At 39.5% G+C, this 14,243-nt stretch overlaps 2 protein-coding genes across 3 annotated transcripts in view; one reads left to right on the plus strand and one right to left on the minus strand.

Moving 5' to 3' along the window:
- The window catches only part of LOC128020041 (uncharacterized), a 455,114-nt gene that overhangs the window by 437,825 nt on the left and 3,046 nt on the right, over nt 1-14,243 (plus strand). The window lies entirely within an intron of this gene.
- LOC128020038 (inactive dipeptidyl peptidase 10-like) overlaps nt 1-14,243 on the minus strand; it is a 46,015-nt gene that overhangs the window by 13,147 nt on the left and 18,625 nt on the right. The window contains exons 11-14 of the mRNA XM_052606569.1: nt 9,420-9,543; nt 1,957-1,995; nt 1,758-1,865; nt 1,592-1,683 (exon numbers count right to left, since the gene is read on the minus strand). Of these exons, the coding sequence (XP_052462529.1) occupies nt 1,592-1,683; nt 1,758-1,865; nt 1,957-1,995; nt 9,420-9,543 (363 nt within the window). The remainder of the gene's footprint in view (nt 1-1,591; nt 1,684-1,757; nt 1,866-1,956; nt 1,996-9,419; nt 9,544-14,243) is intronic.

Raw genomic sequence — 14,243 nt, forward strand, 5'->3', positions numbered from 1 at the left:
GCATTTAATAGAAAAGTCACCCAAAATACTTGTATAGAACAATTGAAAGAATACAGTAACCAATGTAAACTTGAGGGCTTTAAGCGAATACAGAGAGTGCTTTTCCAAATAAATAAATAAATAAAAATTAACAGTGGGAGCCAGCAGCCTGTCATGGAGAAAAAAAAAAATCTCTGAATGCTCCACGTGAAACTTTGGCGTTCCGCCCTTTTTCTATCGTGTCTAATGATTTTGGTTAATATGCACAAGGGAGGGAGGGAGGGAGGGAGAGAGAGAGCAAGACAGCGCTCGTGTAGTTTAAAGACTGTGAGTGCGCGAGCGCGCGTGAAACTTTGGTGTTTCGACCTTTTTATATCGTGTTTAATGATTTTGATTAATATGCACAAGGGAGAGAGAGAGCAAGAAGCGCTCGTGCTGTACAAAGACTGTGAGTGTGGGCGCGCAGCCGGGGCTCTCTCTCGTACGCGCCCTGTCAGGCACAGCGATCAAATAAGGCTTTGACAGCCGCCAAAAAAAAAAAGATCAATGCAGAAAAACCCCATGGATTGGTTATATAACGTTGGATAGAATGTTGATCTGGCCATCGCGTATATTCAGCGCACAAGGTAAACATTTTGCAAACGTTTTTTAGAGAAATTAAAACAGGTCGATGCATCGATGCACATATTTTGCGTCTACGTATTTTTTGCGTCGACGTCATCGATGACCTCGACGCGTTGTCCCAGCCCTATCTGCAACACATACTCGGACCAGGGACTTATATGAGGACCCTGTTTGCGAACTTCAGCTCGGCCTTTAACACTATCCTACCAAACCTCCTCCTGCCCAAACTAACTCAGCTCTCCGTGCCCACCTCCGTCTGTCAGTGGATCAATAACTTCCTGACAGACAGGCAGCAGCTAGTGAGGCTGGGAAAATACACATCCAGCACCCGTACAATCAGCACCGGAGCTCCCCAGGGCTGTGTTCTCTCCCCACTGCTCTTCTTCCTGTACACTAATGATTGCACATCTAAGGACCCCTCTGTCAAGCTCCTGAAGTTTGCAGACGACACCACACTCATCGGCCTCATTCAGGACGGTGACGAGTCTGCTTACAGACAGGAGCTTAAAGAGCTGGCTGTCTTACGCAGTCTCAACAACGTGGAGCTTAAAGCGCTCAAAACAGTGGAGATGATCGTGGACTTCAGGAGAAACCCCCCTGCACCCCCCCACTCACCATCATGAACAGCACTGTGACTGCAGTGGAGTCATTCAGGTTCCTGGGAACCACCATCTCTCAGGACCTGAAGTGGGACATTCACATTGACTCCATTGTGAAAAAGGCCCAGGCAGAGGTTGTACTTCCTTCGCCATCTGAGGACGTTTAACCTGCCACAGGAGCTGCTAAAACAGTTCTACTCCACCATCATTGAATCCATCCTCTGCACTTCATTAACTGTCTGGTTCGGCCCAGCTTCTAAATCTGACCTCAGCAGACTACAGAGGGAAGCCCGGACTGCTGAGCAAATCATCGGTACAACCCTCCCTTCTATTCAAGAACTGTACTTATCCAGAGTGAGCAAGAGGACTATATATATGAAATGACTCACACTGTGTTCCACTTTTCATCATAGGTCAGTATCTCTGTGACCTCCCAGGTGCCTGAGGTCAGGTGTTGCATGATGATCTCTTCACCTTCAGGCTGAAAGTAGTAGAGGTTAAAGTCAGATCTGTGTGAATTATGTTTGTTTCTGTGTGGCTCGTGCGCGTTCATACCTGCTCTGACATCATAGTAAGGTGTCTAAAGGACTTATGGCCTCCACTTCTAAGGGGCAATGTCATGAAAAAAGTTTCTCCATCTTTAGAGAAAGCTGGTTTTTCATTCTGGACCAATCAAATGAGACCATCAGATCACTTCAAATGTACTGTTGAATGTAAACAAATGTGGCAAAATATTGAAATGGCATAATCTTACCTGTCTGTCAATCCATTTGTCCGATGTCATGACATGTTTCTGCAATGAGAGACCAAAACCAGCATGTTTGTGTGTTTACATATGTTGTGCATAAGTGTGTGTGTGTGTGTGTGCGCACGTGTGTTAGGGTTGTGTGGTATTCAGAACATTCATTGATATTCCAATTCAACTCCTGAATTCTGAATTTTAACTGAGGTAGTAACCAGGATGAAGAATTGTAACTCAAATTAAAATTACAATAATTTGAATCAAAGAAATTCTATAAAACTACAATTAATCTTTTTTTGAAAGATATTAAAATCTGAAAAAGTTGTAAAAGTTTTTAGAGACTGTAAGGACAGACAAACAAACGCAAAACTGTATATTTACCAAGATGGTTCATTTTTATTTATATGAATGGGAGAAACTGTAATGTGCAATGTTGCAGAAAAAGTCCTGCCTTCTAAATGAAAGAGCAATTTCAGTATTTCCAATCAGGGAATAACAATCAATACAGGAGCAGATTTATTTTGCACCCTTGCAAGGAAGTGCATTTCACTAGTTCACGCTTACATATAATTAGCTGAGGTATGGTATGCGTATTTGGCATGCTGTCCGGGGAAGGGCTCCGAGCTCGGGAATGGCCAGAACCTAGAGCACCCCCCCCCCTCCCCTTCTATTTATAAAGTGAACTCAAAGTGAGGAGATGGGGTGGAGGAGGGATGCTGATAAACCGTCAATGGATAGAGGTAAGTCAGCGATATGTATACTATGGGATTGATTACTTGATTATGGTCCACCTGTGTTGATTAAGCTAAGTATCTGACGCACTTCTCCCGAATCTTATTAATAAAATGTCATTCTATGGACACTTTGTTCAAATTGAGCTAAAGTCCTTTTTGTGTTCTTAAAAAAACTGTTTCCAAAAGATTGTTGGAGTATAAGGCTTCTTTGTTTTCCATCAAGATCAGTGAATGAGAATAAACTCAGGAGTATACACAATTTTTGATCATTCACAGATCCCAAACATCATCAGTCATACTCTCACGATGCATCTGAAGCAAATCTATTGTGAAGCGGTCTACTCTGGATGAGGTGCGACATGATGACATGATGGACATATGATTTGCATATTTTGGGTCCCTGTCTCAGCATCACTGCAGCATGTAGTACTGGAGATTTGCAAGCTGAAATTGTAAATAAAAACCTACTTTGGATTGCTGTTAAGTAACTTTTACAAACAAAACTAGTCTGACTCATATGAAATATTTTTCAAAGTCAAAGTTGTGTACTTAAAATGACAGCAGGACTTTTTTTTTTTTTGGTGAAAGGGCTGTTGAGGGATGATGGTATTGAATGCTGAACTGAAGTCTATGATCACCATTCTGATGTATGAGTCTTTTTTGTCCAGATGCGCAATTGCTGAGGGGAGGGAAGGCGTGCAACCTCTGACATATATAGCAATTGTAAGTCGCTTTGGATAAAAGCGTCAGCTAAATAAATAAATGTAAATGTAATGAAAGTTATTTCAGGAAGAGACCGCCCTGATTGTAAAGCAAAACTTTATTGGTTAAGTGACATGACATGACGTGACATTCAGCCAAGTATGGTGACCCATACTCAGAATTCGTGCTCTGCATTTAACCCATCCGAATTGCACACCCACACTCACTGTGAACACTAAGGGTGTGCACGGATAGTCAAACATTTGAATATTTGTTCTGCTCTAATTATTTGATAAATAAAAATGATATTCGAATGTTGCAACAAAAAAAAAAGTTCACAATAAAATCTAGTTTGGTCACTTTCTGTGATTCTCCAAGGCATATTTGAAGATGTATGCAAGCAAAAAAATAATTAATGAACGAATAAGGGGCCGTTCACATATAGCTCATAAAAACGCGTGAAAAACGCTAGGCACGCCACATTCTCCTTTCCAAAGCGCTCGGGCAGAAGCGCTCCTGAGGCGTCTGCCGTTGCTAAGCAACAATGACACGCTCTCTCCATGAAGACGTGGAAATTTCAGCAAAGCATAAATGGATTTGCAGCACAAAAAATTGCTCTCAGTAGCTCTGCTCCTAAATTTATTTCAAAATGCCTATCCATATACAGCTATGATCCTGTTCCTTCATCTTGGTTGAGCTTTCAACATTGTTACAGGAAAGGATGATCTGAATGTTTAGTTATTGTCACATGACCTGCGGTGTGCTTGCGGCATTCTGAAAAGTTGAGATGTTTTTAACTCGATGCGGTGCGAATGCGCCTGGAAAAAACGGGCGCATAGCACCACGTCGCGACCGCGTTGCTTCCCTTATTAGCACACATACCACTCGCCTACATTGGAAATAACGAACTTGAGCATGCAAAAGACGCGATTTGTGAACGCCCCTAAGAACTGCGGTCTTCTATGGTACTTCAAATATGCTGTGGAGAATTACAGAAAGTGACCGAATTCAAGAACATTCAAGAAAACTCCTCTTCTCACGTCTGCCCTAGACTCTTGGCACAAACATCTCAGGTTTCTCAATGAAAACATGAGAGAAATAAGAAAAAAAAAACTTTTTTGAACATTATCAGTACATTTTCCTTGATGCGAGTGGTGCGGATGCAGCCGCTGTAGAGGCCAAAGTACAATTCATAGTAATGTGAATAAGAATTAATGTTAAAAAGGTAAATAGTTTCATTTAGAAGTTTATGTAATGGTTAAAATGTTAAAATACTATTTAAAAGGTTAAAAGCATCTTAGAATTCATGTGTTTATAGGATTTGGTACATATTGGTAAAATAGTGTACTGCCTCTTTAAGAAAAGGCCAACTACATTACGTTGATTCTCATTATGTTATTCAGATCTTGAGAGCTGTGGAAGCGAACGGTTTTCTTACCTGCTAACTTCTTGTTACTTTTATTAGTAATCTTTTATTTCATTAGCAACTATAGAATAAGTGTTTTAGTCAGCTCACATTCTCATTTTTGTAAATTTGAAACCAAGGAATAAAAAGAGATTTTCATCTTTTATTTCAACAACGTTTCTGAAGTGGATTTATTGAACTGTGTTGCTGTCTGACAATGGAAACTACAAATGGGACTAGCTGCTTGGAATAATATTAGACAGTTATTAGTGTAAGCCATCGCATATCCCAAGATTTCAAACCTCTATTACCTGTAGGCTGTTTTTTGTGAGCTCAAATATTCCAATGTGATATTTGCGAAAAACGCCCATCCCTAGTGAACACACACACGGAGCAGTGGGCAACAATTTATGCTGCGGCGCCCGCGGAGCAGTTGGGGGTTCAGTGCTTTGCTCGAGGGCTCCTAAGTCATGGTATGGAGGATGGAGAGAGCATTGTACATGCACTCCCCCCACCTTCAATTCCTGCCGGCCCGAGACTCAAAATCACAACCCTTTGATTGTGAGTCCAACTCTCTAACCATTAGGCCACGAGTTATAGCAAGAACTTGCTATGATTGGTAAGTGACGTGTGGCTGTTATCTGATCACATTTGTGGATTGTCACCATCCTGGCGATAGAAAAGTTTCAATTTGATCTACAAATGTACAGGATGCGATTTACAAATGAATGGCAGGCAAAGTTGTGTTTGTGCCAAAAAAAGTATGGGAATGTATTTTTTATTTGCAAGTCTCATTGTATTTATTTGTGAATTTAATTAATGTTTGTGAAACTGAGACTTAATTGTGGATCTTATTCTATTACTTTGTCAATGTTTATTTTTTTTCACTTTTTTTGTAAATCTCTTTACATTTATTTGTGGATCATAATGCAACAATTCAACCCCATAGAAGAACACTTAATTCCCGAGAATGCACCGGTGTTGAATATCATTCAGTTTGCAATTCAGTAAATTCCTGCTATTTTAACTGACATAATCGGTAAGCCCTGCCCCACTTAGTTGCTGTTGCTAGCTCGGACAAACTAATGCCCTGTTTCCACCGCAGGAACTTTACCCAGGAACTAGGGACTTTGGCCTGGTACTCGGTGTGTTTCCACCGCAGGAAACAGGAACTAAATAAAGTTCCGGGTTAAAAAAATGCCCCTCGGAAAGTCGGGGGCGGGACTTGTGCGCTAAACATCCTGATTGGTTGAGTTCACGCAGCATTGGTTGAGTTCAACCACCATTTATTCAGATAATTTTCAAAATATTACTGTTATTGTGTCATGAAATGTAATTTTAAAATTATTATAGGCGAGAATGTAGTTGTTTAAAACTCAAATCTGTGATTTATTTATAAAGACAACGCCTATTTAAAAATGTGTTTCGCCGATCTCTGAGATGGTGAACTCCAAGCGATCAGCGGGAGCTCAGTCCTCATGTATCCGCCGAGAAGCAGCCTTACCTCGGCTAGACCTTCTGATATGTGCCGCTGGCTCTGATGTCTCTTTAGTGGTTAAACATAAGATATAATTTGTTTTGGGTAAATCTAACAGGTTATCTTTGGTCTGTATTCAATTTATCTATATGTTAAAATGAAAACAAAAAAGGCAAATTTATATAATATTTCGTTTCATTGTAATGGCTGTATATATACACATATCCCTGAACTAATTACATTTCTGCAGCTGTTATTATGTTTAAATGAAAACGTGAAAAATTTGCCTCGTCGCGGACATCACACCCGAGTCGAATGCGCAAAGTATGTACTATCGAGGATGCACGTCCAAAATCAGGGTACTATAGTATTTGAGAAATGCGCGCAGACCTACGTTACCAGACTATTTGCCTAATCTTCCCGGTACTTTACACCATGGTGGAAACGCAGAAAGCAACCGATCTGGGGGGAAAAAAGTTCCTGGGGAAAAAAAGTTCCTGATATAAATGTTCTGGGGATTTTCAGTGGAAATGCGGCATAACAGAGCTAACTGTATTACATTGACAGCTGTCAGCGTGAAAACCTTTTCCCTCAATGTTTTTGATAATATTTTAAGCCAGACCACCATTCAAGTTGTCTTAAATATGCCATGGAGGAATATATAAAATATTTTTAAATAAATAAAGATAAAAAGATTAATTTGGAAATGTGGGTTTACAGATCACAATGCAAGCAGGAGAAACCTCATGTTACAGTCGTCATGATCGCAGATGTCAACATGCAGGATTCATGTACCGCAGGGTAAGATTAAATGAATTTATATTTAACCAGTTTAATAAGCAGTGGTGGGGGAGGCAGGGGAGGCACAGCTTCCCTAAAATTTTAAGAAAATGGGAGGAGGATTTAACATTAATAAAATTCACAATTCAATTCATTCATGTCTCAGAATGTGTATTTTTGTTTGTAATTTTACAGCTGTAATACCATAACGTGATTCTGAAGCTAGAAAAAAAAAATATCGCAAATGTGCCACTTTCTATCACAAATGTGCTGAATCTGCTGATGTAATTACAACCGCTAATGTTAGAGAAGGGGAGAGGAAGGCTGGGTGAGAGTTGAGCTCTCATGCCTCTGATGGTAAAAAAACAAAAACAAATAGCCAATCAGCATCGAGTGTTCACTTTCAGTGATTAGAGGTATCTTTTCTCAACACTTCTTAAGCCAGGCTAGACTCCCTTCTGGTAAATCAACCAATCATCATACAGACATCAATTACTTGATATTAGCTTGAACTTCTCACGCTGCGTTGATAATGTACCAAGTACTTATGAGTAGCGATATTGATATTTGATTGCCAACATATTTATAGAGCTGTAATTCAAACAAATATATATATATATATATATATATATATATATATATATATATATATATATATATATATATATATATATATATATATATATATATATATATATATATATATATATATATATATATATATATGATGTGAATGATGTAAATGATGTGAGAACAGTTAGCTATTAAGGTTGTTGCGTTATATGGACTCGTGATGTTATAACGTTCTGCTTGAGCAGATGAAAATTGGAACTTAATGGGAGTATGACAACCAGAAAATGAAAATTTTTGTCTTCATTGGGATTGGGGTTGAATGCTTAGGGACTTTTTTCTGTCTTATGTGGGATTAGGAGAAGGAATAAAATAAATTCCATTGCCCATCCTCTCAGGACACATGGAATAGTGTTACAAGTACCCCAGGCACACATTTTGCTATTTTTGTAGTATAAACACCATCAAACTGATGAAAGATTTGCATTTTCTGCTGCATTTCCAGCGAAATTACCCTGAACATTTTTCCCAGGAACTTTTTTTCCCAGGAAATGTTTCCCCCCCAGACCTGTTGCTTTCTGTGTTTCCACCGCAGTCTAACATACTGGGAAGATTAGGCAAATAGTCTGGTGACGTAGGTCTGTGAGCGTTTCTCAATACAAAGTATGCTGATTTTGGAAATGCATCCTCGGTAGTTCAGACTTTGTGCATTTGACTCCGGAGTGTAATGTCCACAACAACGCAAATTCAGTAATTCTGCAAACAGCAGCGTACTTGATAACATCAGTCAGCTCGCCTTGGCTACTGCAATTTTCCTCACTTTATATTTCCAATAAAACAAAATAGGATATCGAACACCACTGCCTCCTTTTGTTTTCATTTGAACATAATAATAATAGCAGAAATGTACTTAGTTCAGGGAAATGTGTATATATACAGTCATTACAATTAAACTAAATATTATATCAATTTACCTTTTTTATTTTCATTTTAACATATATATAAATTGAATACAGACCAAAGATAACCTGTTAGATTTACCCAAAACGAATGATATTTTATGTTTAACCACTAAGCCAGCGGCACATATCAGAAGGTCTAGCCTAGGTTAGGCTGCTTCTCGGTGGATACATGATTACTGAGCTCCCACTGATCGCGTAGAGCTGACAGTCTCCGGTGAAACACATTTTTAAATAGGCGCGGTCTTTATAAATAATAATAATAATTCCTTACATTTATGTAGCGCTTTTCTAGGCCCTCAAAGCACTCTACATAGCCAGGGGGTATCTATCAGGGGGTAAATAAACCACAGATTTTAGTTTTAACCAGCTACATTCCCTGAAACGCTTTTAAAATTACATTTCATGACATAATAACAGTAGTATTTTGAAAATGTTCAGAATGAATGGTTGTTGAAATCACAATGCTGCATGAACATTACCAATCAGCATGTTCAGCCCCCAAGTCCCACCCCCGAAAGTTCCGGAACTTTGAAAAAGTACTACCTCGCCAGCAGGGACTTTCTGAGGGGCATTTTTTTTACCTGGAACTTTATTTAGTTCCTTGTTCCTGAGTACCAGCCCAAAGTCTCTAGTTCCTGGGTAAAGTTCCTTCAGTGGAAACGCGGCTTCCCAATGTTTCTCTATGGCTCTAAAACCTAAGGATGTCAGAGTTCCGGGCCCCTGTGCAACTGATACTCAACTGCCATTAGATCATCTGCGTTTAAGGGGAGGGGCTTACCTGTCAATTCAACTTGTTATGGCCATTTCAATTTAAATATAATAATGAGACGTGTGGAGTTACTCACTGGCACACATTTCCCTGTTTGTGTGTAGCAGAGTGTGAGTATGGAGTAGTCCTGAGGACGGTTTAGCCAGCGTACAGCAAGACACTCGTCCGTCACCCACTGCACCATGCTGATATAGAGATCCCTGCACACACAAACACACACACAGCAGGCTATTATCTCAAACTCAAAAACACATGTTATGAACTTCTGAATGTCTGAAAATGGAACATTCTTCTTTACTTCAATAAGACTATCACACCAGATTTACTTGTGCGTCTCTTCAGTGGTCAGAGTTGGAACTTGTTTATCAGTGTTTTAGCATGTAAGTACAACAAGCCTGTTGTTGTTGTGGGTAGAATGGTGTAATTCTGACAAGGTTTGGGAATCAAAATTCCAGAGAAATTCCATTAGGGTTCTAGAATAAGAACCGGATAATTTAGGTCAGGAATCAGATACTTGTTGCCAAATAAAAAATTTGATTTGGTTTATCGATTCCTATGTGCTTTTTTTCTTATCTGGACGAGACCTAGCGATCTGCCAGGACCTTGCTTGCTAATCTAAGCGCTTCAAAGTTTGGCTACATTTGTGATCAGAAGCCAAACATGTTAAGTGTAATTTCTGTGATAGCTAAACATGTTGCAAGAGAGATTACACCACCAACATAACAAAATGTTTTAGACTGCGAATGCGAATCAAACACCAACATGATTCTATTCCTAAATTACAATGATTAGGCTATTTCATTCCTCAACTTTTGACATATGTGATCAAAGTTGTGATCATTTGGTTTATCTGTGCAGAGTACGATCACACCAGTCAGTTAGTGCTGGCTGCAGGTAAAGTTTTAATTGTCTGTGATTTTAATATTCATGTTGATAATGAAAAAGATGAATTAGGATCAGCATTTATAGACATTCTGAACTCTATTGGGGTTAGACCACACATCTCAGGACCTACTCATTGTCAAAATCATATCCTAGATTTAATACTGTCACGTGGAATTGATGTTGATGGTGTTGAAATTTGAAAGACTGCACCCAAGCAATGATATCCCAGATCATTATTTTGTTCTGTGCAAGCTTCATATAGCTAAAACTGTAAATTCTAATTCTTATTACAAGTACGGTAGAACCATCACTTCTACCACTAAAGACTGCTTTGTAAGTTATCTTCCTTATGTATCCCAATTCCTTAGCATACCCAAAAACTCAAAACAACTTCATGATGCAACAGAAACTATGGACTCTCTCTTTTCCACCATTTTAAGAACAGTTGCTCTGTGGTATAATGAGCATACTCACACCGTAAAGAAAGCAGCCTCAAAAATGGAGCACAGCTGGAGGAAAAGAAAGCTAGAGGTATTTCATATTGCTTGGCAGGAAAGTAACCTTTCCTTTAGAAAAGCATTAAAAAACTGCTATATCTGATTACTTTTAATCATTTTTAGAAGAAAACAAACATAACCCCAGATATTTATTCAATACAGTGGCTAAATTAACGAAAAATAAAGCATCAACAAATGCTGACATTTCCCAACACCACAGCAGTAATGACTTTATGAACTACCTTACTTTTAAGATCGATATTATTAGAGATAAAATGCATGCAGCCGTAACCATGCCCAGTCATAACCACGTCAGCTACAGTATCGCATCAGACAGTGTGCTATAAATCCCGAGGAACAGTTCCACTCATTTTCTACTATTGGAGAGGAAGAATTGTATAAACTCGTTAAATCGTCTAAACCAACAAAATTTATGTTAAACCCTATTCCGTCTAAGCTTCTAAAAGACCAGGCAACTAGATGAGCCCCAGTTACAGATCCCCTGTAAAGACCTTGTCTCAGAGGAGCACCAGGACAAGACCAAAGGAAACAGATGATTCTTCTGCACAATCTAACTTTGCTGCAGCCTGGAATTGAACTACTGGTTTTGTCTGGTCAGAGGAGAACTGACCCCCAACTGAGCCTGGTTTCTCCCAAGGTTTTTTTCTCCATTATGTCACCGATGGAGTTTGGGTTCCATGTCACTGTCGCCTTTGGCACCTTAGTTTGGGACACTTCATTTACAGTGATATCAAAGTATCTGTGCAATCATTTGCAAGTCAATTTAAACTGAACTGAGATGATGACATCACTGAATTCAATGATGAACTGCCTTTAACTGTCATTTTGTATTATTGACACACTTGTTATCCTAATTAATGTTGTTCAGTTGCTTTGAAACAATCGATTTTGCTTAAAGTGCTATATAACTAAAGGTGACTTGACTTGTGATCAGAATGGGTTAGGGTTAGATGTACGTGTGCTATCTGGGGAACCCTAAACTGAATCAAAAGATTCGCGAACCAGCTCCGAACTCCCAAACTGACTCAAATGATTCACACTCCGAAGACACAAACTGACTCAAATAATTTGCAAACTTGCTTTGAACTCCCGAACTGACTCAAATGATTTGCGAACCCACTACGAACTCCCGAACTGATTCAAATGATTCACGATCCCACTCCGAACTCTCGAACTAATTCAAATGATTTGTGATCCCCAAACTGACTCAAATGATTCGCAAACCTGAGTCGTGACATGTCAAAGGAGAACAAAAACTGTGAACACAAGAAGGGTCAGATGTGTTTTGCGAGGTCCTGCAAACATACTTGCAAAATGAGGTAAGAAAATCGCTATCTTTATTATCTCTTGAAAATAGTAAAGTATAACCAGAGTTTACAAATGTGTAGCTTAAAGGACATGTAACCTGCAGAAGACAAATAAATACCAGTGTGTGTATTTTTGCATTGCTTTATCACAGATGAAGTTGGATGCTCACCTACTGTGTTGCTTATGTGTTGAGGTCTGCCTTTTAGAGATTTTTCCACATTTTCCTGATATGAATCCTATGCATTAGGTGTGTTATATATGTTTTTATTCTAATAATAGTTGCAAAGTGTTTTCTGAAACATATAAGTGCAAATGTCGGTACAATTTTAATGAATTAATGAAAATGAATTTAAAAATGAATTAGGATGGTTCTCAAAGTGTCAGGCCCCTCTCTGGTGGTTACGCAGGTGAATCACTAAATTACATAATTAATGTTAATACATTTTAGTTTAATCTTTGAGTAAGGTTTTTTTGTACATTTAAGTACAGTTAATGTACAGTAAAGTTATGTAACTTTTGTTATAACGCATTTTAATTTAAACTAAGTTTTCATTTACCTGTATGTAAGCACAGTGTAGTGTTAATGTTCAAACTGTATTTCCCATGGTAAAGTGGCTGATAACAATAAATATTCTTATTAGAATAAAACTGCCTCATTTTTTAACTGTAGAGCTGTAGCTGAATAGTTTGGCCTACTACGCTGCTGAAATTAAAAGTTGGTAATTATGGTGGAACTTAATATTTAATAAATGTTTTCTGAAGTGGTACTTGATATAAAAAGTTTGAGAACCAATGGTTTAAAGAAATGGTATAAAATGAAATCCTGCATTTTAAGAACTTTTCAGTAAACCATTTCTTCTTTCCCCTTGTAGAGTCATCAAGGATTCAGCTTGTTCTTGAAACATTGGTAAGAAATTGTTCATCTGCTACATTGCACTGTCACTTCTGGTAGAGATGCTTTGACCTTTTGTGATAGGTTTTGATTGTACTTAAAAATTTACTGAATTAGATTTTACTTGTTTTACTATACTGTAATGCTAGTGTTCTGATTAAAACAGTGTAACTGGGGGCTCTGAAACACTGCTTGTGAATAATTTGTGAATTGGAAACTTTCATCTGAAGCCACATCGAAGAGACGTCACTTCCTGTTTGTTGTTGGCGGCTTTACTGCGCTTGAGCTCCGTCACTATATTCTTTTCATTGACTATTTTTAACTTAATCAATTTTATACATCATCGTTTCCGTTTATATAACATGTGAATATATCCTCTATTGTATTCTACAACAAAAACAATCAGAGTGCCTCGGTATCACTAGTTTTATTTTGATCTCCCAGGTCCGATATTAGCTTTTAGCCGGTTAGCATCAGCAAGTGTGGTTGCTGCTAACTGCGCTTACATTGCTAATACTCTATTCACACACATTACCACTGCTGTACTCACTGTTACCTTCTTTAATGGCGGATGAATGTCTCCACTCTGTGCAGCTCGAGCTCGAGGCCATGGGGAAGCAGATTCGCGACCTGGAACAGAGGCAGGCCCAGCTGAGAGAGCGGAGAGCCGTGCTGGAATCATCCCGGGCTGACGCTCACAAGTCCGGGGTAAGTATACAGCGTGCTGTTAACAGTCCCACCACGTCTACTCCGTGTGTTTCTCTGCACAGGCCCGGTGCACCCAGGACGCGATCTTCCCAGATGTCCTTCACTGCGTCGCCGGGACACCATGGACCCTGGGTGCATCCACATCGGAGGACGCGAGCCGGGTCCCGGGCGAACGACTTCTCCCCCTCCTGCCTTCGAGATCTCCATCCAGAACCGCTTCGCTCCCCTCCGCGAGACAGGACGCGACGCTGTGATCATCGGAGACTCCATCATAATAAGTGCTACGTTAGCCGAAGATAAAAGTGCACACTCATTGTTTGCCTGGTGCTCGTGTTCTCGATGTTTCTGCGCAGATACCCGCGATCCTGAAGGCCGACGAGAGCCCCAGAGTGGTCGTGCTTCACGCCGGGGTTAACGACACCACGCTGCGGCAGACGGAGACGCTGAAGAGGGACTTCAGCAGCCTGATCGAGACAGTTCGCAGCACGATTATCGTGTCAGAACCACTGCACACGTATCGACGAGGACACGAAAGGTTCAGAACTTTTTGCTTTAAATGAATGGTTGTTGTCATGGTGTAAAGAACAGA

Source organism: Carassius gibelio, chromosome A9, assembly GCF_023724105.1.
Source record: "Carassius gibelio isolate Cgi1373 ecotype wild population from Czech Republic chromosome A9, carGib1.2-hapl.c, whole genome shotgun sequence".
Classification (NCBI taxonomy): domain Eukaryota; kingdom Metazoa; phylum Chordata; class Actinopteri; order Cypriniformes; family Cyprinidae; genus Carassius; species Carassius gibelio.